General features: G+C 45.5%; 1 protein-coding gene across 1 annotated transcript in view; it reads left to right on the forward strand.

Annotated features, from left to right (window-relative positions):
- Positions 1-20488, forward strand: part of Kcng3 (potassium voltage-gated channel modifier subfamily G member 3) — a 45766-nt gene extending 25278 nt beyond the window's left edge. Inside the window, exon 2 of the mRNA XM_021150022.3 lies at positions 19373-20488. Within this exon, the coding sequence (XP_021005681.1) occupies positions 19373-20018 (646 nt within the window). The 3' untranslated portion in view covers positions 20019-20488. The remainder of the gene's footprint in view (positions 1-19372) is intronic.
- The last annotated feature ends 6148 nt before the right edge of the window (positions 20489-26636 follow it).

The following is a 26636-nucleotide window of genomic DNA, read 5'->3' on the forward strand; positions in this document are numbered from 1 at the left end:
AGCCAACTTCACTCCTGAACCCCTATGGTGTCTGTTCTGCAGGAAGAGCCTGTGTCACTCAGGACAGAAGCACATTCTGGCTATTTTTTCTCGAGTTTATGTGCCTGGACTTGTTTGCAATTCTATGGGTTCTTTCACAACGAGTTTTCTCTTTTATTTATTTATTTATTTATTTATTTATTTATTTAAAAGATTTTTTTTTTAAGATTTATTTATTTTATGTGAGTACACTGTAGCTGTACAGATGGTTGTGAGCCTTCATGTGGTTGTTGGGAATTGAATTTTAGGACCTCTGCTCACTCCAGTCAATCCCGCTTGCTCTGGTTGGCCCCGCTTGCTCTGAGCCAAAGATTTATTTATTATTATACATAAGTACACTGTCTTCAGATGCACCAGAAGAGAGTGTCAGATCTCATTACGGGAGGTTGTGAGCCGCCATGTGGTTGCTGGGATTTGAACTCAGGACCTTCGGAAGAGCAGTCAGTGCCTTTACCCGCTGAGCCCATCTCACCAGCCCCCTCTTTTTTATTTTTAAGGGTGTATTTGTTCTTATTTTTATGTATATGCATGTTTGTCCACATACACACCTTGTACTGGGTGAAGCCAGAATAGGGTGTTGAATTTCCTGAAACTGTGAGCTGCCTGTTGAGTCTAGGAACTGAACCCAGGTCTTCTGCAAGCATAACCTAGTAATCTTAACTGTTGAGCCATGCCTCCTCCCCCCTGTTTTTAAAAACTCTTTATAGGGCAAGTGAAAAGGATAGAGGTACTTAATATCAAATGAGACCTTCTGAACTCATTCCCCAGGACAGATATGATGGACATAGAGAATTGACTCCTGAAAGATATTCTCCGACTTCAACAATGATGCACACTCACCTATAACCCTTCCAATTAATAAAGAAATAGAATATAAATACCAAAATACCAGGCTAGAGAGATGTTTCAGTGGTGAAGAGCAGCTTGAGTTCCCTTCCCTGCACCAACATCCAGTACCACACTACTACCTGGGATTCCACTTCCAGAGGGTCAGCGCCCTCTTCTGGCATCATCAGGTACCGCACACATGTGCACATACACACGTAAATACAGCTAAATATTTTTCTTTAATTAAAAATAAAGGGCTGGAGAGATGGCTCAGTGGCTAAGAGCAGTGTCTGCTCTTCCAGAAGTCTTGATTTTAACTCCCAGCAATCGCATGGTGCCTCACAACCATCTGTAATGGGATCCGATGCTCTCTTGTGGTGTGTCTAAAGACAGCTACAGTGTACTCATATATGTAAAATAAATAAATCTTTTAAAAAATAAAAATAAAGGCTTTTTGTTTGGGGATAATTTTATACTCACAAGAAGTTGCAAAACTAGAGCAGAGTTCTGGTGTGCCCTTCCCCCCACACACATCCTCCCTCCCTTGTTTGCATTTTACATAACTACAGTAGTTATGTAGTATATTTCCTGCAGTTGGCACACTGTATATACTCACTAAATTTATTGCATGATTGATAGAATTAATGTGTTCTGTGGGCTTGAAACTATATCCAAGTTAGTAGATTGTCATCCTGTCTCCACTCTTGGACATTTCATCCCCCTCCCCCCACATACACACACACACACACACACACACACACACACACACACACACACCAGGTACACCTGACCCATCTCAGGAGACTAAATCATGAACATTTCCTCTGTGAATGCTTGATTAACCTGCTAGGCTGGGAGAGTGAGGAAAGATGCTAGTATAATTGCCCAATGCTACTGTTTGAATCTTGACTGCCTGTCCCCCAAAGACTCATGTGTTGAAGGTGTGGCCATTAGTCTACAGTGCTATGAGAAGGTATAGAGACAAGTACCCGGTGTGGCCTGGTGGAAGGAGACTAGGTTCTTAGAGCATGATCTTGAAGGAGACTCTGACCTCCTCCTCTCTCTATTTCTTTGCTTTGGGGGGGTTGAGGGAGGGAATCTACCTTTTTGAGGTGGAAAGGCCTTCTCTCGCACATATTCGTGCCAATGTTACCATGAATAATAACGTTCCCATGGGTAGGTATTTACTTAAAATAATTTACGAAGAGGGAAACAGGTGTAGTGGACGGAGCAAAGCAGTGTAGTCTTGGGTGAACGGGGCTGGGTATTTAGAGGGTCACGATATTGTTCTTCCTTTTGGTTGTGTGTTGAGTTTCTCCACTTCAAGAAGCTTGGAGAAAAAATAAAGCCCATGCCACGAGAGAATTAAAACCAGCCCTTTTCTGAAGCATGGAGTCCATCTCTAAGTCGCACCAGCAGGCCAGAGTCTCTAGTAAGAAACTTCCTCCGGCACTGTCTGTGTGCCCACATGCAGGTCATATGTTTGGGTTGACGATGGAATTATTTATCCCAAAAGGAGAGGGAGGAGAGGGAGGTTTCTTAGTAGCTATCTGCCTGCAGTTTTTCTTGGAACACACTATTAGATGTTAGATGGTGTCCTAGTTGGGGTTTTACTGCTGTGAATAGACTATGACCAAGGCAACTCTTTTTTTTGGGGTGGGGGGGGCTTTTTTTTGTTGTTGTTGTTTGTTTGTTTTTCCAGACAGGGTTTCTCTGTGTAGCCTTGGCTGTCCTGGAACTCACTCTGTAGACCAGGCTGGCCTTGAACTCAAAAGTCCACCTGCCTCTGCCTCCCGAGTGCTGGGATTAAAGGCATGCACCACCACACCCGGCCCAAGTCAACTCTTATAAGGACAGCATTTAATTGGGGCTGACTTACAGGTTCAGAGGTTCAGTCCATCATCATCAAGGTGGGAGCAGGTCAGCATTTAGGCAGGCATGGTGCTAGAGGAACTGAGAATTCTACATCTTCATCTGAAGGCTGCTAGCAGAATACTGACTTCCAGGCAGCTAGGACGAGGGTCTTAAAGCCCACACCCACAGTAACACACCTACTCCAACAGGGCCACATCTTCTCATAGTGCCACTCCCTGGGCTGAGCATATACAAACCATCACATTCCACTCCCTGGCCCCTATAGGCTCGTTCAAACATATGAGTCTATGGGGGTCACAACTAAACATAGCATAATGCAAAATACATTTAGTTCAACTTCCAGAGTTCCCATAGTCTATAGCAGTCTCAACAATATTAAAAGTCCAAAGTTTAAGGTTTCTTCTGAGATTTATCAAATCACTTAACTGTAATCCCCAAAGCAAGACAAAAAAACTGCTGGGGAAACTCCAAATTCTACATCTCCATGTCTGATATCAAAGTGGTCTTCAGATCTCCAACTTCCTTTTCGTCTTTATTGACTGCAACAAGCTTCTTTTCCTGGGCCGGTCCCACTCCCAGTTAGATTTCCTCAGCAGATAGCCCACGGCTCTGTCGTCTCAGACATCTTGGTGTCCCACTCCCTGTTAGCTTTCCTCAGCAGCTAGCCCACGGCTCTGTCGTCTCAAACATTTTGGGGCTCCAAGGCAACTTCAATGTTACAACTTCTTGTTTCAATGTCTGGGGTCCACACATGATCTTCTGGGCTCCTCTGAAGGGCTGCAGTCACTTCTCCAGCTCTGCCCTCTGTAGCATTCTAAGCTCAGGTTGATCCATTCCACTGCTGCTGCTGTTCTTGGTGATCATCTCATGGTACTGGCATTTCCAGTACACTGGGGTCTTCTGCTGCAACTAGGCTTCACCAATAGCCTCTCATAGGTTCTCTTCATGGTGCCAAGCCTCAACTCCTTTGCATGACCCCTTCAGTCCTGGGCTGTCAACTGCAACTGAGGCTGCACCTTCACCAATGGCCTTCCATGGCCTCTCACAGTGCCAAGCCTCAGCTGCTCATGACCCCTTCATGTCTTCAAAACCTGTACCACTTGGGTGAGTCCTACACATTACCAAGTACAGCTGCAGCACAAGGTACAACCTTGACTATCTCTGGAACACAGCTGCTTTGTGCTTTCAGAAAAGACTTCCCAGAAAATCCCCCCAACCTCTCTCAAGATTTGTTTGTTTTATGAATGTGAATGAATACACTGTAGCTGTCTTCAGTCTCCAGAAGAGGGCATCAGATCCCATTACAGATGCTTGTGAGCCACCATGTGGTTGCTGGGAATTGAACTCCAGGACCTCTGGAAGAGCAGTCAGTGCTCTTAACAACTGAGCCATCTCTCCAGCCCGCTAGTCTCTTCTTAATCACCACTAATTTCTTAGCTCCAGCTAACCAGCATGAGTTGTCCCAATAGTCTCTTTTCTCCTCTTGACTATAAAGTCAGAGCCACTTGGCCTAAGCTGTCAAGTTCTGCTACTTGCTGGGGCTGAAACATGGTCCCCTTGTTGTATTATCACTAGCTTCCCCTTTTCCAACTCCTTCACTGCCTAAGCTTGGCTGTCCTGAATCTTGCTCTGTAGATTGACCTTGAACTCGGGTATCTGCATGCCTGTCTCCCAAGGTTAAAGGTGTATTCCACCATGCCTGGATTTAAGATCTTCATGTAGAACTTGCTCTGTCCCAGGCTGGCCTTGAACTCAGAGACCTGATTGACTTTATCTCCTAGGATTAAAGGTGTATGCTACAGAACAGTCTCTGTTGGGAGTCCACCAAAAGACCCTCACTCACAAAGACCACAGAGACTGGCATCGCTGAAAACTGCAAAAGGTTTATCCTTCCAACGGGCATGGGGTTTCTCAGCATCGCAGGGAGAGTCAACCCCGAATTCAAAAAGCACAGCTCTTTTATACTCTTTTTATGGTGGGTTGTTATGATTGGTCAGCAAAGCAGCAGTTCATTTTGAACTTATGGGTCAGCTATTAATGTCACAGCTGTTAATGTCACAGGGAATTCTAGCAAGGCCAGGTTTGTGGTCTTTCTCGGGATTTAGTGCAAGGCGGGGCAGGGGAATTTTTCTGGGAACTGCTAATCTTGGCAGTTGCAGGCTTAGTCTGGTCATTTTGACCACTAGTTTGGAAAGTCCCTTCAGAGGGGGAAGGGGCTAGGTGGTCTTGAATTTACTTTGAATTTTACATAGCTAGGCCACATTCTGAACTGAACATTCTCCACTGAAACCTCTCAGGCCAGGTCTGCACAGCTCAAATCATACTCAGTAACAAAGTCGTCCATATTCCTACCAGGAGAGCCCATTAAGCCCAACTTAAAGCATTCCACTGCTTTCCAAAGTTCCCAAATCAACATTCTTCCAAACAAAAGTATGGTCAGGCCTATCACAGCAATACCCCAGTCCCTGGTACCAACTTCTGTCTTAGTTTGGGTTTTACTGCTGTGAGAAGACACCATGATCAAGGCAACTCTTATAAGAACAACATTTAATTGGGGCTGGCCTACAGGTTCAGAGGTTCAGTCCATTATCATCAAGGTGGGAGCAGGGGAGAATTTAGTCAGGTATGGCACTGGAGGAGCTGAGAGTTCTACATCTTCATGTGAAGGCTGCTAGCAGAATACTGGCTTCCAGGCAGCTAGGATGAAGGTCTTAAAGCCCACACCCACAGTGACACACCTATTCCAACAGGGCCCCATGCTTTCTAATAGTACCACTCCCTGAGCTGAGTATATACAAACTGTCACAGATGGGTAGCCCCACTCTGGGAGGGCTGTAGCTAGAGTCTTTGGGTATACAGGCAAGAACTCAGCTGTCCCTTTGCAGAGGGCCATCAATCCCCATTTGCCAGTAGAGAGTGTGAGTCCCACCCCCACCCCGAGTTTATGTTGTCAAAAGACAGAACAGAGAGACCATAGGGAAATCTGCAGTTGGGAGGTGGAGCCTAGCTTCCCCAGGGAGTCAGCAGAGTGTTTCTGTCTAAGGAGACAAGGGCAGCCATTGGAGGTGGATATAAGAAGGAAAAGGTTCAGCCCCTTAAGCCTCTGCATAAGGAGCCCCATGGCCACAGCCATATCCTCCTCCCCTCCACCCCCCGCTTTGGAAGTATAGCTTTTAAATTGACCCTTACCCTACTCCTGCCTCAGATCTTCAGAAGTGCCGGCCCACCCACAGGTACTATAGTTACTGTTACAGCTTTGGTCCCAGCTTGGGAGGTGTTAGGAAATTTAAGATCTGGTAGAGGACCAAGGTCTTCGCTTGAATGGGGGTAGTGGGGCATGTCCTTCCTGTTTCTTATTTTTAATTCCTAGCTGTGAATCGAGCAGCTTTGTTCTTCTGTGAGCACCTTGCCTGCCCTGGTGGTGCCAGCCTCATTTCAGGCTCAGAAACAATAGAGCCAGACAGCAAGGGGGGTGGGGCAAGGCCTCCATAAACCGAGACAAAATAAACCTTTGTAACCTGGGTGGGATTTGTTATAGTAACCAATCGTCTTTGTAACCTGGGTGGGATTTGTTACAGTAACCAATCGTCTTTGTAACCTGGGTGGGATTTGTTATAGTAGCCAATCGTCTTTGTAACCTGGGTGGGATTTGTTACAGTAACCAATCGTCTTTGTAACCTGGGTGGGATTTGTTACAGTAACCAATCGTCTTTGTAACCTGGGTGGGATTTGTTATAGTAACCAATCATCTTTGTAACCTGAGTGGTATTTGTTATAGTAACTGGCTGCTCTAACAGAGGACCTGGGGTGGATTTCCAGCACCTGTAATGCAGCTCACAACCACCTGTAACTCCAGTTACACCAAAGTGGACATCCTCTTCTGAACTCAGAGGGTACCAGGTGCACAGACATCCAGGCGGACAAAGCATTCATACACATAAGACAAGCAAAACTGAAAAAAAAAAAATAACAAAACGAAAACACAAATCCCCACTAGGCTATAGTGTGTGACACACTGGATGAGGTCATGGTGGTCTGTTGTGACAGGAAGGAGTGGCTTCCCAGACTGTAGTATGTGACACACTGGATGAGGTCATGGTGGTCTGTTGTGACAGGGAGGAGTGGCTTCCCAGACTGTAGTGTGTGACACACTGGATGAGGTCATGGTGGTCTGTTGTGGCAGGAAGGAGTAGCTTCCCTTGGCTTGAGTTTTTTCATCTCTGGGTGGGGATAAAAACGAAGCCTGTCATGTACATTTGCTGTCAGGATTAAATGAACTCATACACACACACTTAGAGAAAACTAGTTTGCCTTTGGGGAAGTGATCGACATCTATTTATCCATATTCCCATGAGTGTGGGTCTAGAGATAACGGATACAGAGGTTTGATTTGATTTATTTTTTCATTTAAGGTAAAGTCAAGGAAAAAAATCAAGTGTAGAAGAAGAATCCATCCCCACTTAACTGATTGTGACAGAAAACACAAAGATGTAGGAAAGACACTAGGCACTATGGCAGATACTGGTGAGGTATTGGCTGGGAATTTTTATTACACTGTATGCTATTATGCTATATCTACCTGTTAAAAATGCGATTGGAAGCCAGACTGTGGCAGCACTCAGGAGGAAGAGAACTCTGAGTTCAAAGGCAGCCTGATGTACAGAGTGAGTTCCAGGACAGCCAGGGCTACACAGTTACACAGAGTAAAACAGAACAAAACAAAAACCCTGCCTTGAAAAACCACACACACACACACACACACAAAGAGAGATTGGAAATACTCCACATGTTATTCAAAGCTGGGGATGGATGGGGTGGGGGGCGACCTTCCCTTCTGTGGCTCTCCTAGGGTTGTCTGCATTGATTCAACCTGCTGACAACTCCATCATGATGATTGCTTTTCTATTTGGCCGTGCTTTTTCTTTTTGAAAGTGTTTTTAAACTGGAAAAATAATGTGCGCACCTGGTAAAGAATTTGATGGTGCAAAGAAGAATCGAGCAACAAGCGAGTTTCCACGTGCATCAGGCTTGAGGAGTGCCCTTTGGGCACTGTTGTTTAACAGTTCCCTCTCCCCCCTCCCTCCCTCCCTCCCTCCCTCGCTCCTAGCGGCTGGGTCTCACTGTATAGTCTAGGCTGGCTTCAAAGGCACCATCCTCCTGCTTCAACCCTCCAGAATGCTTGGATGAAGGCCTGTGCTACCACACCTGGCTTTTGAGTATGTCTCCAGTGCACACCCATGCACACACTCGGAGTGTGTTATTTGTGCTGTTCTGCGCCTCACATAACTGCAGTTAAAGAGTATCCCATGTCAGCATACACTGATACATCTTTCTCCTCCTTGTGATTACGTGGTATAAGGTACGGCACCTACTCATGACTGCATGATGTAAAACTGGGTTTTGATAATTTCACACAGTTTGAACCAATCATAACTTTTAGAAATATACTTACATAATCCGTCTCCTGCAGGTAGACGTTTATATATTCCTTGGGTATTGTAAGGAATGGCTCTCATACATGTTCTTGGACGTGTGTGGGTGCGTGTGTAGGATGAACCCCTGAGTGGGAGGCTGGTGCTCCTGCACAGTGTTCAGCTGGAGAGAGCTTGCCAACCGCGCCTGTAAGTCATTTAAACCATTTATGCTGCAACTATCAGTGTGTAAGAATGTATGCCAAAGCCTTCAAAGAATTCTGTCTTAGTGTGCTTTGTGCTGCTGTTGCAGGAGGCCATGGACGAGGTAATTAGTAATGAACAGAGACATATTAGCTTCCAGTTCTGAGCCTCAAGTCGAGGCAGAGGGCTCCACATGGTGTCAGGGCCTTGGTTCATGCTGCATTTTCCCACCAGGCATTTTGAGGCAGAAGGACAGAGAGAGAACAGGGTGTACTTCCAGAGAGCCGAACCCACTCCCTGATGATTGTTGTCCAGCTTTGTGTGTGTGTGTGTGTGCGCGTGTGTGCAGGTGTGGACTGTTCTGCACGTGTGTAGAGGCAAGAGGCTGACATCAGTGTGTGCACAGAGAGGTGTGTACATGTACAGGTTTACACCCCTCCACATGCATATAGAGGACACAGGCTGATACCCTTCACATACATGAAGAGGTGTGTGTGTGTGTGTGTGTGCGCACCCCTCTACATATGTGTAAAGCCCAGAGATTTTCCTCTGTTATTTTCCACTTTCTCCTGCCTCTGTTGGCATTAATCCATTTACAAAGGTAGAGCCCTAGTGACACATCCCTCCTAAAGGGTTGTCTCCCGAGACCATAGCAGTGACAGTTCAGGTTCAGGGGAGTTTCGGGCAGGAAGCTGGGACTCCTTCTCTTTGTACTCAGGAAAACATTAACGTGATCTCCTTTGGTGAGTGGAGAAACAACTGTGAGTGGCCACGGGACAGTGACAGTAGAAACTGTAGTAAGGACTCTGTGATAGCCACAGTTTATTGGGCATCTACTATGTACCAAGGCTTTCATTTTTCAGGCTTCTTGTCCTGTGCATGTTAGGAAGAGCTCACCACTGAGCCATGTCCCCACCTGCTTGCCCACTTTTGCTAGGTGCCTTTGTCATACTGAGTTTTATTCAGGTTCTGCTTCTTGTATATACACACACAAAAAAAAACCCACCTTTTTTTGGAGGTAACATAATATAAACTAACTAATGACAAGCTGAGCACCATTTTTGGTCTCGCTCTCGAAGGCGGTGTGGCCCTGCAATAAGGTGCCAGGTTAAGGCTCCAGGTTAAGTGACGGAATATGGATTAGAATCCCATTACTGCCCATATATTTTTTTAATTGTGGTTTTAAAAGCCCACATATCAAATTTTGCTTTTTAGAAGGCATTTTTAAGTGTACAGTTGAGTGGTGCTAAGTAGTCTCATGGTTATAAAATAGACTTTCGGTACTTTGTCAACCTATAAATCTGAAACTATATACCTATCAGACAATTCTCCCATTCAGGCTACCCACAATTCCACTTTCTGTTTTAAATTAAGGACTTAGATTCCTCATATCAACAGAATCACATAGCGTTTATCTTTGTGGGTATCTTAGTTAAGGTTTCATTGCTGTGAAGAGACACCATGACCATGGAAACTCTTATAAAGGAAACATTTCATTGGAAGTTCTGTTCATTATCATCATGGTGGGAAGCATGGCAGCGTGCAGGCAGGCATGAGGAGAGTTCTACATCTTGTCTGAAAGCAGCCAAAAAGAGATTGTACTTCCAGTCTTGTGCTTAAGCACGAGGAACCCCCCCAAACCTGCCCGCGTAGTGACCCATGTCCTCCAACAAAGCCATAGCTCCTAATAGTGCCATGTCTCATGGGCCAAGCATATTCAACCCACCACGATGGGGTTGGCTTATTCTTACTCAGCTTAAAGTGCCGAAGGTTTGTGTATAGCAAAGGTATAGCTAGCAGGGAATAGAATTTTCTTTCCCTTTAAAAGCAGCACAAGGCTGGAGAGGTGGCTCCATAGCTAGTGGGCTTGCCATACAAGCATGAGAATTTGAATTCCGATCTCCAGTACCGTGTAAGAGCTGAACACAGTGATGTGCTATCTTCTAACCCCAGTACAGGACACAGGAAAGAGCTCTGGGCAACGTGGAAGCTCTGACCCAGTAGGCGTATGCATTAAACGTTGGTCAGAACTCAGCCGATGTAGCTTAAGATGTGAATATTCACGGTGTGAAGTTTATATTAAAAGAAAAAAAATTGAATACTGACTCCAATAACACTGAGTTTTGTGGGTGGGTGGGTGGGGGAGTGAATTGACGTCTGCAATTGAACGACATTAAAAATGAGATTAGTGGGGCTGGTGAGAAGGCTTGGCGGGTAAGAGCACCGATTGTTCTTCCAAAGGTCCTGAGTTCAAATCCTAGCAACCACATGGTGGCTCATAACCATCCATAACAAAAATCTGATGCCCTCTTCTGGAGTGTCTGAAGACAGCTACAGTGTGCTTACATATAATAAATAAATAAATAAATAAATAAATAAATCTTTAAAAAAAATGAGATTAGTGTCAACTGACCCAGATTCCTCAGAGCCCCCAGAGACTAAGTCAGCAACCAAGGAGCATACACGGGCTGGTCCATGGCCCCAGGCACCTGTGTAGCAGAAGACTCTCTTGTCTGGCCTCAGTGGAAGAGGATGCACTTAGTCCTGTGGAAATTTGGTGCCCCAGGGAAGGGGGATGCTGGTGAGGGTGGGTGGACAGGTCAGGGAGTACCCTCTCCATGGCAGGGGGCCACAAGGGGGTGAAGAACTCAGGGAGCAGGGACCAGTAAGGGTGAAACATTTGAAATGTAAATAAGTAAAATAATTTAATTTTTAGAAAACACAGAGAAAAATTTAAAAATGGGCTGGAGAGATGGCTCAGCCATTAGTGACTAGGCTCACAACCAAAAATCTAAGAGATTAATGACTAGTTAGAGGATTGGCAGTAAGCAGCGTCAACATATTTAAGATAGTCACTGAACCTTGAGCTTAGCGTTAGAACGCTTGCAAGCATGTGCAAGGCCCTACACTGCCAAAATCAACACACAGATGCGTAAGGAAAACATTGATGAGTCTGCTTGAATTCTGTGTGTTTGAAAGTTTTGGGTAATAAAATGTTCCGGATGGACCATAGGCCTTGACCTTCCACCTGACTGGCATAGGCAGTGGTCTCTGTTTGTTCCCTAATAGGATGGAGACAGGTTCTGGTTAACGCAGAGGAGCGCTTTTTTCTTGTCTTGATGAGAGGGCCTCTGAATCATTCCCAGAAGTGCCTTCTGTCATGAAAGATGGACCGAACTAGTAAAAGCTGGTGTTTGCTGGTAGTGACTAAAGTCCTCTGGGACCAGAGAGAGGAAGACTTTACATTGTAGCTGTGGCAGTGCTTTCTAATACTGTTGTTACAGAGTATCAGACAGACATTCACTTGGCTCTTAAGTTTTTAGTAGGGAATTCCAAAAACGTAGGGCCAATGTATCAGAGACCTTCAAGCTTCTGCTCAAGGAGGTAGAGGCCAAGACAGAAAATTGGCCCATTCTTCTCCTCTCATCAAGGGCCCACTCTTGAGATAACGAACTGCTAATGAGCTGAGAAACCATGTGTGGCTTGGTTTTCTGTGTCAACTTGACACAATGTACAGTCATCAGAGAGAAAGGAGCCTCAGTTGAGGGAACGCCTTCAAGAGATCCAGCTGTAGGGCATTTTCTCAATTAGTAGTCAATGGGGGAGGGCTAAGCCATGGTAGGTGGTGGCATCCCTGGGCTAGCAGTCCTGGGTTCTATAAGAAAGCAGGCTGAGGGGCTGGTGAGATGGCTCAGTGGGTAAGAGCACCCGACTGCTCTTCCGAAGGTCCAGAGTTCAAATCCCAGCAACCACATGGTGGCTCACAACCATCCTTAACGAGATCTGGTGCCCTCTTCTGGAGTGTCTGAAGACAGCTACAGTGTACTTACATATAATAAATAAATAAATCTTTAAAAAAAAAAAAAAAAGAAAGCAGGCTGAGCAAGCCATGGGAAGCAAGCCAGTAAGCAGCACTCCATAGCCTCTGTCAGCTCCTGCCTCCAGGTTCCTGTCCTGACTTCCTTTGCTGATGAATAGCTATGTAGTTTGGTCTTAGGCAATAGAAACTCGAACTAAGACACTATAGAAATGAAGATATGGAAACCATTCTGTATTAACAGTGAGCACTGTCATAAAATGTTCATACAGCTCTAAAGGCCTGTAGGTCTGGGCTCGGTTGCCTGTGCCGCAGTAGTCTCTGATGGTGTGATGTTGGAAGACATGGATACCCAGCCAATTTCGGGTTTGCCATCCCTAACAGGGATATAGGCGGAATAATCCTGGAAAGGATTTCCCAAGATGTCTGTACAGTGCTTAGACCAGTACCCAGCTGAAGGGCCTCAGTAAGTTGGAAACGGTTTTTATTAGCAACGCAGTTAGAACAGGCTCCCAAGGCCTACGCGTCCCAGTAGCATCTCAGTTCTGTTTGCATTTGATGGACGTAGCATTCAGAAGTGTGTCATTGTTTGCCACCATGCTCAGCAAACAGTGCCTGCCTGCGTTCCCCACAGTTGGTGTGTTGGTGAGAGCCGTTTGGAAGCCTTTGGAAGCTGGGGGATTTTGGCAGGCTTCAGGTGTTTGTTGATGGAGGTTGCCTTGGCATAGTCTTGGGAGCTTGGGGTTCCTGGCTGATTCATCCCTTCAGAGTGAATCTAGAGAGTTCATCTGACTTGGGGGGCAGACAGTGAAGCCCCCAGGACCTCATTACAGACAAGCTTGCCTCTTGGAATTTCCTCCGTTTTAATCTAAAGCAACTTTGGCTGCTGGTGGAAATAATTAGTCAGAAAGTGTTCTGGTTCTTTGGGCACAATTAAGAATATTGCTCCTCTGGCAGTAATAGATCATAGGATTTTAGAGCTGATGGGGCCCCAGGACCGTCCACACGCTGGTACTTGGTGGATGGGACTCACCCATCAAAGAGAAGAGCATACATGGGCTTCTTGCTGTCAAGTGCAGAGCTGGTGGGAGAAGATACAGTTCATCAGTTATCCCTTATCCAAGATGCTCAAGACCGGAAATGGTTGGGATTTCAGATTTCATGATATTTCCCTACAGATAAATCCCAAATTAACTTATGTTTCCTGTGTATCATATGCACATAGCCTGAGGAGATCTAATGCAGTACTTTTAGTGTCCCTGCATCTTAACTGTAACCTGTCGCATGAAGTCAGGTGTGGGATTTTCCATGTTGAGCATCATGTCAACGCTCCCCAAATGTCAGATTCTTGGGCATTTCTGGCTTCTGGCTCTTCAGCTACAGATGGTTATCCGGCACTACAGTGTCTTCCTGCAGTTCCTTCTGAGTGCCTGGGTTACCGGAGTCTCCGATTTATTGCCGACCTAGGATAGTGTCTTAGTCAGGGTTTCTATTCCTGCACAAACATCATGACCATTAAACAAGTTGGGGTAGAAAGGGTTTATTCAGCTTATACTCTTCCACATTGCTGTTCATCACCAAAGGAAGTCAGGACTGGAACTCAGGCAGGTCAGAAAGCAGGAGCTGATGCAGAGGCCATGGAGGGATGTTCATTACTGGCTTGCTTCCCCTGGCTTGCTCAGCCTTCTTTCTTATAGAACCCAAGACTACCAGCCCAGAGATGGTCCCACCCACAAGGGGCCTTTCCCCCTTGATCACTAATTAAGAAAATGCCTTACCGTTGGATCTCATGGAGGCATTTCCTCAACTGAAGCTCCTTTCTCTGTGATAACTCCAGCTGTGTCAAGTTGACACACAACTAGCCAGTACAGATAGCAAGCAAGGTTGAGGTCCCAGAGGCTCGGCATGGGGAAGGTTCAGTAATTGATCACATGCAGTGTCCGGTCTGGGTGGGGTGGACAGTGCCTGTGCTCTGCAGTGCACCGAGAGTCAGAGAGTGGAGCTGGTAGAGGTCCCACCATCCTGCACTGACCAATCAGAGTGCCTGGCTCTCAGGTTACCACAGCGGGCAAGAATGGACATTCACACCACTGGTCCTCATTGCCCACTGGTTAGAGCAGGTCACATGACCCTGCCCAGCCTCGAGGCGTAGAAACATGGGGAAGCTGTGGGATATTTAACGACTGTAACCAGGTAGACATAATGTTATGTTATACTTGTTAAAAAAGACTCTTTGAAAACTCTACTTTGGGGATTCTCATCTCTTCCAAGATTTATGAACCTGCCCAGTTTTCTAAGCCCCCAGATTTACCAAAGCCTTGGCGGCGGCAGCTTCCATTAGTCTGGTGTGGACAAGGATGCTTCAGTCGATCAAACAGTCCGTGAGTCCAACAGATAGATCAACAGAAGAGAAATGTCACCTGCTGTGACGGTCATCTGCTTGGCTCCCTCACAGGAACATAAGGTTACTTACACTGTCCTGGTGACAGTGTGTGGTGGGCTGAAAACAGTCACCCAACCCAGAAGAGACAGTGAAGGTCCCGATGCCCAGGCTGGGACCTTACAGAGCCATCTTCATTCTGTCATGATCACTCTGCTTGGCCAGTGTAGCGTGCAAGGAGCATGAGCTGATGCAAGCTAGACCGGCTGTGTCCCAGTGAGACTATGGCCACAGAAATTACAGCCTCAGAGAGTTAGTACATGGCATGGAATCCAATTCTTTTTCTTTTGTTTTGTTTTTTTTTTTCCCTCCAACCATTCAAAAATGTCATCTCTCCCCCCACCCCCTCCAAAAAGAAAAAAGACTGCCGGAAGTATTTAGACCACAGGCCGTAGAACTCGCTGTCTGCCTATGACAGATTTATAGGCAAAGCCCGTGGGCAGGTTTCCAAGACTGAGAAGTCAGCAGACTTGATCTGACAGTCTCTGTGCCCTGAGGTGTCTCTGTCATGTGTGCGAGTAGATGAAAGACCTGGAGCGAGTGGCATAGGTCACGGAGCAGACTTGTTGGCACGTGAAAATATCCTCTGCATCCTTTCAGACAAGACCATGGCTTCTGGGTGAGCATGGCAGAAGTCTCCGGGTCTCATGCTGTCTCACTCTGGGGTGCTGTGGGCACTGTCCGTGTTGCTGGTGGGAGGAGAGGTTAGTATAGTCACTGTGGGAATAGTTGGGCAAGGTCTACCAAAAATGTCTCCCAAGTCCAGGATTTAACCTACAGTTATACTTGCAAAACCGTGAGCTGGCGTAGAGGCAGAGACACTCAGCTGTGCCTAGTCGCCTCTACTTGTCATCCCAGGATGAAGGAAGCCGTGACAGGATTACTGTGCGGTTAAAGCCAGTCCATGAGAGCCTGACTAGACACAGAACTTGTTTTGGGAGCCGGGGATCAGACACTGCCTGATGTCCAAGGAGACTGTCTGAACTAGTCATAAACAGACATTCAGGTATTCCGTGGAGCCATGTTTAAAAAATAAGGAAGCTTTTTAAAAAAATATTTTAGTTTGAAGCCCTTAGACTCCTTCTGACCCTTCTGCCTCCCAGCTGCTGACATTAGTGTGCCCAGATTGCTCTTCCCCAAGCGTGTGTGCCCTGCCCCCCCTCCAGCCCATCCTTCTCTTTCTTCCCACCTTCTCTCCTCCATTCATTTACTTATGTATTTATTTATTGTCTTTTATTTTGGAGGCAAGGTCTCAGCATGTATTTTCTGCATATGCCATCATACCTGATAGTAATTGAGAAAGCTCAGTTGCTGGGGAGATGGTTTAGCCCAGTCATTCTCAGCCTTCCTGATGCTGCCACCCTTTATTGCAGTTCCTCATGGTGTGCTGGCCCCCAACCATAAAACCGCTCCGTTGGTAACTTTGCTACTGCGATGAATTGCATGTAGATATCTGATATGTAGGGTATCTGATAGGTCACCCCTGTGAGAGGGGGTCTTGACCCCACAGGTTGAGAACCTCTGGGTTAGTGGGTAAGCTCATTTGCTGTGAACGTGTGGGGACCTGAGTTCAAATCCCCAACACACATGTAACAAGCTGATCGTACCTCAGGCTTTTCTCTACGTTCATCAAGAGATGGTGTCTCAAGGGAATATAGGTAGAGAGTAATATATGTAAATGTACCCCTCCCATTATCTGTGAATACACAGCCCATGTGAATACCCACCCACCTCCATGTATACCTGTGCCTTGCCCATCCCCCCATCAGAAAACTTTTTATTCACAGAACAAAAAGAAATGATCCCCAAGAGATGATGGGGACACACACACTACAAATATTATTTGTCTATATTGCACATAAAATAGCTCTGTAAGGATTCGTAAGAAACTACTTGATTTCTTGCCTCCAGGGAGAGTAAATGGGTGGCTTGGAAACAGGATGAGACTAAGACCCCCTGTTTTAAGAGTCTTCCTGTGGCTGGTCCCTAACTTGTGAGCTATAATGATTCTCCTTCAGCCTCCACACTGCAGGGTCTACAGGCATACATCACCATGGCCGCAGGGTCTACAGGCATACACCCACCATGGCTGCAGAGTCTACAGGCACATACCACCATGGCCACAGAGTCTACAGGCATACATCACTATGTCTGCAGGGTCTACAGGCACACATCACCATGGCTGCAGGGTCTATAGGCACACATCACCATGGCTGCAGGGTCTATAGGCACACACCACCATGGCTTCAGAGTCTACAGGCACACACCACCATGGCTGCAGGGTCTACAGGTACACATCACTATGTCTGCAGGGTCTACAGGCACACACCACCATGGCTGCAGGGTCTACAGGCACACATCACCATGGCTGCAGGGTCTACAGGTACACATCACTATGGCTGCAGGGTCTACAGGCACACACCACCATGGCTGCAGGGTCTACAGGCACACATTACCATGGCTGCAGGGTCTACAGGCACACAACAGTATTCCTGGCTGAGATTTTTCTCTCTGTAGTCTTTTGGTTTGTGCTTTTGATTTGGGGGTATAGTTCCATGTTTTTGGAGGTATGGTTTTTAACTTACATGTGGCAGAGGCTAGTCCTGAACTCCCGCTCTTCTTGTGTCCACCCCACAAATACTGAGACTACAGTCATGTGCCAGCATGCCTGGACAGCTTTGTAATTTTGAACCAGGTGAATATAAATACTTGTTCAAAAAAAGTAAAGATTACTAAAGTTGATGTTTGTGGCCCTGGAAAGCCTCCTAATAAGGAAAAACCTGGTTAGTTGTATTTACATATTTTCAAGTGGCATCAGGGCAGCTTGGGTTCTGAGGAGTGGTCTTAGAGTGATTCCTTTTTTTTTTTCTTTTCTTTTTTTGCCGGGGGGGGGGGGTGTTGAGACAGGGTTTCTCTGTATAGCCCTGACTGTCCTGGAACTCACTCTGTAGACCATGCTGACCTCGAACTCAGAAATCCGCCTGCCTCTGCCTCCCAAGTGCTGGGATTAAAGGTGTGCGCCACCACGCCCGGCAGAGTGATTCCTTTTACAGTGTTGTCTGCCTGCTTCCATCCACTGCCTTGATTATGTGAGGGATGGAATACCAATGATAACTTTAACTTGGAATTAGGATGTTGTCTTAGTCAGGGTTCTCTAGAGTCACAGAACTTACGGGTAGTCTCTATATAGTAAGGGGATTTGTTGATGACTTACAGTCTGTAGTCCAACTCCCAACAGTGGTCAGTAGCAGCTGTGAATGGAAGTCCAAGGATCTAGCAGTTGTTCAGTCCCACATGACAAGCAAAGGAGAGAGACTTCCTTCTTCCAGTGTTCTTATGTAGGTCTCCAGCAGAAGGTGTAGCCCAGATTAAAGGTGTGTGCCACCACGCCTTTAATCCCAGATGACCTTGAACTCAAAGATCTCCCTGTCTTAATCTTCTGGAATTCATAGCCACTGTGCCTCAAGATCTCCATACCAAGATCCAGGTCAGAAACTTCTCTCTCCCAGCCTCTAGATTAGGATCACTGGTGAGCCTTCCACTTCTGGATTGTAGTTCATTCCAGATATAGTCAAGTTGATAGCCAGGAATAGCCACTACAGATGTTTAAGTCGATTTACAGTTACATCTGGATTAGCTGTCCTTCCAAGTTAGGCTTCCTAACCAGTATGCTAAGATTGGATTTCTTCAACCTTAGAGTGTAGATCAGGGTGAATGTGAGGGTGTCCAAAGCCTTCAGGTAGCACCCTCTTCTAAGGAGCCTGCCCCTTAGCTGTAGGATGCTCTACAAATATTATTTTCATCATGGGCAGCCACATGAGGAATAGTGACTCTGTGCGGAACTGTTTGTATTGTAGAGCTACACTGCACAGGTGAGGTGCCAAGAGCACTGGCTGCTCTTCCAGAGGATTCATGCTGGGTACCCAGCACCCACATAGCAACTCATAACTGTCTATAACTTCAGTTCCAGGAGGTCTGTCGCCCTCTTCAGGAGCATGTGGGTACTGCACACATGTGGTGCACATGCATGCATGCAGGCAAACACCCATACACTCAAGATAAAAATAAATATATCTGAAAGTAAATTATATGCTACATCAACGTCATTGTGAAAGTAACAAACCAAGTAGTTGTGGTCTTTGGGGAAGATGGCAGTAATGGTTCGGACCAGCCCAGGCATCCTTAGCCTGTTTTCCAGGCTGAGGGAAGTGGGCCTGGTACTCCCCTGCAGTGGGCATCCATCCATGCAGTTTCTAAAGCTTTCCCCAACACAGCGCCTCCCACACAGGCCTACTGCAGGGTAGAGAAGAGTCACATTATAGGATGTGTTTCACCTTGTGGGGACACATCCCTTCTGTCCCACCCTCCACTGTAAACTCATGGTTGGGAACCACTGTCCTCAAAGAATATGTGACATCTTACTTTGTGGTTAGATCAGCTCGAGCTAAATTCACACCACTAAATAGGACAGTTTTTTTTTCCCCCAAGAGCTAATGGGTGGGGGGTACTCATTTTTAACAGTATCTCATATAGGCTAATGTTTAACACCCTTTTGGAATTCAGTTACCACCTGAACTTGAGTCCTTATTGTCCCGTTGCGTCCTGGTGGCTCTGGTGATGTTAACACTGTCTGTTCTTCGTGTTTTCTGGAACTGTGACTGAATTAATATGTCAGTGTAGTACTATCCGAAGAATCCAAAGAGCTATTAAAATGCTTAAAAATAAAATGATCAATCCTCCCCTTTGTTCTCTTGACAGGATAATTGAAGCTATCTGCATAGGGTGGTTCACCGCGGAGTGCATCGTGCGGTTCATCGTCTCCAAAAACAAGTGTGAGTTTGTCAAGAGACCCCTGAACATCATTGACTTGCTGGCAATCACACCCTATTACATCTCTGTGCTAATGACAGTGTTTACAGGCGAGAACTCTCAACTCCAGAGGGCTGGGGTCACCTTGAGGGTCCTCCGAATGATGCGGATCTTCTGGGTGATTAAGCTTGCCCGGCACTTCATTGGTCTGCAGACATTGGGTTTGACTCTCAAGCGATGCTACCGAGAGATGGTTATGTTACTTGTCTTCATCTGTGTTGCCATGGCAATCTTTAGTGCACTCTCTCAGCTCCTTGAACATGGGTTGGACCTGGAAACATCCAACAAGGATTTCGCCAGCATCCCCGCTGCCTGCTGGTGGGTGATTATCTCTATGACTACAGTTGGCTATGGAGATATGTATCCTATCACAGTGCCTGGAAGAATTCTTGGAGGAGTTTGTGTTGTCAGTGGGATTGTTCTGTTGGCATTACCCATCACTTTCATCTACCATAGCTTTGTGCAGTGCTACCACGAGCTCAAGTTTAGATCAGCTAGATATAGTAGGAGCCTCTCGGCTGAGTTCCTGAATTAATGTGTTGCAAACCAGTCCTTGTGCACACTTCATCTGGTAGAGTTGACACTAGTTCTTCTTCGTGTGTTTCTCCCTGGGTGAGCACTGCAGTGGTGGTGTCCTCCTGTTGGAAGGGTGACATGATTCTTCCCATCTCAAGGGTTAGAGCGGTTCACTTACGGAGTAGTCAGGACCGGGAGCACACACACACACAGGACAGTAGCACCAGAGGCAATGCTAGGACCTGGTTTTATTCCCTCTCGTCTCCCTCCACCTTGCCTCGCACAGTTACAATGTTGTAGGCTGTTCTTAAGCACATTATTTGAACACTTTAAAGCAGAAAGGCACTATTTCCCAAATGCTTTTCCATCTTAACGAATTCAGAAGAAGCTTGGAACTTAACAGTGTTATTTTTGAGACTAACATTTTCGTTTCTAAATGTTTTATAATTTCTCATATCAATGTCAGAAGTATCCTGGAAACATATGCCACACGTGGGGAACTGTTTAACAAATACTTTAAAAAGTTGGCCCAAATCTAAACTGTGTCGCGGAACTAGAGGCAAGCAAAAATATTATTTGAAAAGCTTTGCACCCTTCTCTAGCCTACCGTTGGCTTAATTTTTACACCTGTCACTTCTCTTATCTTACAACTTTATGGACCCTTAAGTGTGTTTTCTATTTCCGGTTAGGCCCCCAATTTACTGAAATAGCTTCCAAAGAGTGCATGATGTCACGGAGAGACCTTGTGTTGTTTAGCGCTCTGTCGGGTGATGTTAGAGTCGGTTGCCGTGACTCAGAGTCCTAGCATTCAGATTGCCAAGAGCATTGCTAGCATAAAACGACGAGAGAAGTGCTGTGATATTTCAGGGTTCGAGCCGGAGTCCTCGGCTGTAGCTCTTCTCCCTTAGTGCCACGAGGCTCGTAAAGAAGACACGATACTTCTTGAGCTTTTTTTTGGCACAACAGCCATACTTAACACGCTGCCACTAGGTTGTCGTAAAAGGAGAAACGTTGTTGTCTTAGTCCAGTGTTGCTAAGCAGGGCAGATGTAGTTCTCTGGCCTGACTCCTCACCATTGTGAAGCACGGATACACTGGGTCTCTTCTTGTAAAGTTATCAGACACTGCTACTCCGTCCAGAATGCTGGTGTGCAAAAGTGCTGGCTGTTCACTGCTACGTTTCTACAGTATGAATTAGAATATTGCTTTTTCAATAACTCATAATAACACTTGAACAGCCCCCCCACACACACACACAGATCAGAGTTACTGATTCATGAACACGTTAGTATGTGCACTGTGGTTATCAGGGTTGAAGGGAACGGGTTAGGGACTGGGATATACTTTTCAAAGAAAGACTCGCCAGAAGTGTCCATTAAAGGAACCTTAGCCATCAGTCCAGCGTTTATCATTACGGGTAGAAAAGCCAAGGCACGAGAGTGTGCGGTGACTGTGCAGTTGGGGCTGGAATCTTAGCCTCCTTTAAGCAGGCCCAGCAGTTTGCTCCGCACATGCCTCTAGCTTTGGCAGAAACTAGCATAGGCCACATTTCATTCTCGTTGCCATGATCAGGCAATAATAGCAAAACCTTTTCCTTTTACCCCAGTTCCCTTCTTTAAATTCATGTGATACTGCCCATTTAAAAAAAAAAAAAAAAAAACCTCACCATTTTTTTCCTAGTACCCTCGCTGGTATAGCTTTACACACTAGATTGATATTTATATACTTTTTGTTTCGTTTTAACTGAGCATATGGCCTGGTGTTATTTATTTTTAAGCTTTGTGATTTATGCAAATCGTATGCAAATGATAGCTCATCTATATTATTAGTAAGGATATGGTAGCCTTTAATTTTTCTGGCACTGAGTGACTCTCCGTGTGAATATGTATTCCATCCCTAAGCAACTTCATACTCCACTGAGCTGGGACCCTCGAGGGCACACACAGGTCACCAGGTCCTCACAGTGTCCGTTACAGAGGGGCCTGAGGTAGACGAGGAGACGGACACGTGTGAACATGCGCATGGAGAGCCACACGTGGGAAGCCACGCGAGCTCTGAGTTGCTCTGAGGTAGCAGGTGATGATGCTGGACTGTTCGTGGGGGCTGGCGTTCATTAAGAAGCGTCTTGGGTGTTGGTAACAGCAGTGAGCTACCTGTTTGTAAGCAAGGGGATGAGACATGATGAACTGGTTCGTTTGTAAATGAGAAAATACAACAGAGTGTTTTGTCCTTTAGAACGCTGGAGCTTCTTAGAAGCAGCTTTCTCTGAATGTTACTAATTTCATTTCATTGTATATATTTGCTTATTTTGGTGTTGTGTTTGTTTGTTTGTTTGTTGAGTTAAGGGTCTCTGCTGTGTAGATAAAGCTGACCGTAAACTTGTGACACTCCTCCTGCCTCGTGCCTCCCAAGTGCTAGAATTACAGGTACAAGTTACAACACCCAGCTGCTCTAAAAAACAAAACCCTAGGACAGATGGCTCAGTGTTTAAGAGCACTTCCTGTTCTTGTAGAAGACTGGAGTTAGTTCTCATCACCCGTGTTAGCTCTCAACTGTTGAGAACTCCAGACCCTGGGGATCTGATGCCCCCTTCTGGTCTCTGTGAGCTTCTGCACGGCACTTTTACACACACAGCACACACATACACACTCACTCACACCACAGAAATGATATATTTTTTTTAATTGCTGAGGTGGAGCCTCCTTCTGAGATGCACTCTATCAGTCTTCACACTCTGATCTTCATGGCAGAAATGCTCTCCCACCCCCACCCCAGGGAGTCAGCTATCCTCAGAACACTGAAGAAGGAAGGACGCCCGAATCTTTATTTTGAGTGTACTTTGTTTGAGCGTATCAGATCCCTTCCTCTTACACATGACTTGATTCGTATTCTCTGAAACAAGAGAGTAGGAAGATAGGGGAACAAAATTTAGGGAGCATATGTAAAACTGAGTGTATAACTTAATAAATTCTGTTTGTTTGTTTGTTTGTTTGTTTGTTTGTTTGTTTGAGACAGGGGTTCTCAGTGTATCCCTAGCTGTCCTGGAACTGCTCTAGATGCCCGACTGGCCTTGAATTCAGAGATCCACCTATCTCTGCCTCCCAAATACTGGGATTAAAGGCATGGGCCACCATGCCCAATGCTCCCCAAACCCCCTTTATTGATTTTTTTTTATTACTGTTATTGAGTTGCTGGTTTACACACTTCTATTTATTCTTGGGGTTACATGTGATTGCACATTTGCAAATTCTTATTTTAAAATGTTAAAATCGATTCACTCATAGTAGTTGTCGGTATGTCAAAATATTCTTTTTTTTAAAGTACATTTATTTATTTTATGTGTTTATAGTACACGTGTGCATATGCATGCATGTGTGCGTGTGTGCATGCTTGTATGTGTGTCGAGGTCAGAGGACAACCCAATACATCCACCAGGTGGTTTCTGGGGATTGAACTTGTACCTGTAATTCTATGGCTTGGAAACAATCACCTTTTACCTGCAGAGCCATCTCATCAGCCCTTCTAAATCTTTGGGCGCATGTCTTGCTTACATCTCTGTGATCCTGCAGAGTGGAAGTGGGATAGATCTGAATGTTCATGTGAGGAGAATTAATTATCTTACTTGGTTGGATATTTCCTAGAAAAAGCTTGTTTTCCTTTTTCTCTATAGACATGAGAATAAACAACTGAAAACTTCTAGTTCTGTTATACAGCTAAGCTTTGCAACTTTAACTTAACACACAGTGGCAAAGTATCCCTTCGTTACCCCTCTGACCTGACATAGGTATGTGTTCTTTGTGTAACACAGCAGACTGATCTCCCAGTCAGACCTGCAGTAAGTATCTACAGGGTTACAGGAAGTCAAGGCTGAACAGATATGGGCAGCCTTCTGGTCTACCTCACCGCAGGTTCTACACCATTTATCCCACCCAGATTCTAGGAGCAGCTAAGTCTGCTCCACTGGGGTATGAGTTAGGAATGGTTTTAATTGTGTCAGGCTAGGATAGGCAACGGAAAGTTGATTCCAGACTGCTGATGCTTTTAGTGGCTAGAGAGATGGCTCATCAGTTAAGACCACTGGCTGCTCTTACCAGTTGGGTTCAGTTTTCTACCGTCCCCTTCGTGGCCCACAGCCCTTCCTAACTCTCGTTCTAGGGGACCCGATTCTTTCTTCTGGCCTCCAAGGGTACCAGCCACACATACATACATACGTACATACATACATACTCTAAAACATTTTTCTTCAATGCTTTAGAGATTCCTTCCTCACTTTTAGTTCTAATTAAACACAGTTATTATTTTTAGAGGCCTTAAAAATTTGGAATTATGCCGTGCTTTAGGAAACTCAATTTTTTATTTTGTTTATTGATTTTGTTTGGAATTTATGAAATAGGATTCCACATATCCTAGTCAGCGCTATCTATCTATCTATCTATCTATCTATCTATCTATCTATCTATCTATCTCGTCTCATTATGTAGCCCTGGCTATCCTGGAACTCACTGTGTAGACCAGGCTGCCTTTAAATTTACAAAGATCTGTCTGTCTTTGCCTCCTGGCCTCAAGCTGGTCTTGAACTAGTGATTTTTTTCAGGTCTCTACCTCCCAAATGTTTAGATTACTGGCATGTGCTACAATGTACAGAAGGAATTCATACTTTTAAGAGATGTTTTGTCTTTTTCTTTCTCATGATCTCTTATCCCACTGTCACCCCCAGTGCTGGAAAATGACCTTATATATGCTAAGCAAACACTCTTACCACAGAGCCACCCTTCTAGCCCGTCAGTAGAATTTTCAAAAAAATGCATGCCTATGAGCATGTGGGGTGTGTGTGTGTTGTACATGTGTGCTACAGGCAGTTGGTTACTGTCATTGCATTGTTTAGGAGAGTCACAGCTGAGCAGGAAGCTTTAATCAAGAACTCTGGACAGGCTCCAGTTGGTGAGGAAGGTTGCCTACACTGCTCTGTTTGTTCAGCAAGCATTCATATGGTGTTTGCTTCCTGCCTTTCAAGAACCCGTCTGTACCCCTGGGAATGGGCACAGCAGTTCTTTTTTTTTTCTTTTTTTTTTTCTTTTTTTTTTCAGAAAGAAAAGTAGTGCTTTACTGTCCTGTTTGTTGTGGAATGTTCCCTAGACCTGTGAAGTGCCACTAAGTATGGTGATGATGCTCCACTAGGTAGGTGACAGCTTCACAGGGACACTTTTAGATTTCCTAGTTCTCTCAGGCATTCCCACGGAGCACTTTAACCCTTGTTTCTCTTCCTGGGGACTGAACCTAGGACCTCAAGCGCACTCCCTCTGAGCTACATTTCCCAGAAGTGCACTTTAGCTTTTGGCCTTTTGTGTAGGCTTAATGGGCAGTTTAGGGAATGGAATGTGATAATCTGCATTTATAGTGCCCTTTAGTTTATCATGTTTTCGGGAATTTTTTGAGACAGTCTTGCCTGTAACCCAGGCTGGCCTCGATTGTGTAGCAATGCTCCTGTTGTTGGGATTTATAGACGCCCACCACCACACCCATTCTTATGCCCAGATTTCATTTAGTAGCTCTGGTGGGTATTTAGAAATATCACCGTGAATCCAACTGCATAACCCAAGTCAAAGAATAAGCAACATTTAGTGGGTAAAAGCCATGGAGAATGCTATTTGACGTTCACTTCCAAGCAATGACGACGCCATGTCCTCACTTATGCCTGCTCCGTTAAAACCACCACTCCCCATAATGCTGCCATAAAGAGAGATGCCTATTGTTAGGTTTCAATTACTGGTATTGTTTTCCATGTCTACAGTTCTGCACATAACAGAACAGAGGCATTTGCAGAGCGTGAATGTCAAAGTGCTTATCTGTTTTGTAAGAAAGGATATGTCTTCTTTTTTTTTTTTTTTTTTTTTTGGTTTTTCGAGACAGGGTTTCTCTGGGTAGCCCTGGCTGTCTCCTGGAACTCACTGTGTAGACCAGGATGACCTCGAACTCGAACTCAGAAATCCGCCTGCCTCTGCCTCCCAAGTGCTGGGATTAAAGGCGTGCACCACCACGCCTGGCGAAAGGATATGTCTTAGAGTTTCTGTCTCTCTGGATGAAACTCCATGACCAAAAAGCAAGCTGGAGAGGAAAGGGTTTACTGGGCTTACACTTTCACAGCACTGTTTATCATCGAAGGAAGAAGGGACAGGGGAGGAACCTGGAGGCAGGAGCTGATGCAGAGGCCATGGAGGAGTGCTGTTTACATAGATAGTTCAGCCGGCTTTCTTATAGAACCCAGGACCACCAGCCCAGGGATGGCATCACCCACAATAGGCTGGGCCCTCCCCTCACCGATCACTAATTGAGAAAATGCCTTACAGCTGGATCTCATGGAGGCATTTCATCATCTGAGGTTCCTTCCTCTCTGATGACTCTAGCTTGTGTCAAGTTGACGAAACCAACCAGGACTGGACACATAGTGACAGATTGATTATTTTTTTTTATACTAATATACAATGAGTTAGTAAATATACATTTTTGTTTATGTCTTGTCATTCCAGTGGGAGTCCACTTTCCTCCTGTATGAGCCAGTTGTCTGGATAATTTCACCTCCAATAGGGAAAAGTAATAGTCCCAGTTTCAAATGCTAAATTCATATCCAAGCCAAGTGT

This window comes from Mus caroli, unplaced genomic scaffold, assembly GCF_978045245.1.
Source record: "Mus caroli unplaced genomic scaffold, Mus_caroli_1 scaffold_18, whole genome shotgun sequence".
In the NCBI taxonomy this organism is placed as follows: domain Eukaryota; kingdom Metazoa; phylum Chordata; class Mammalia; order Rodentia; family Muridae; genus Mus; species Mus caroli.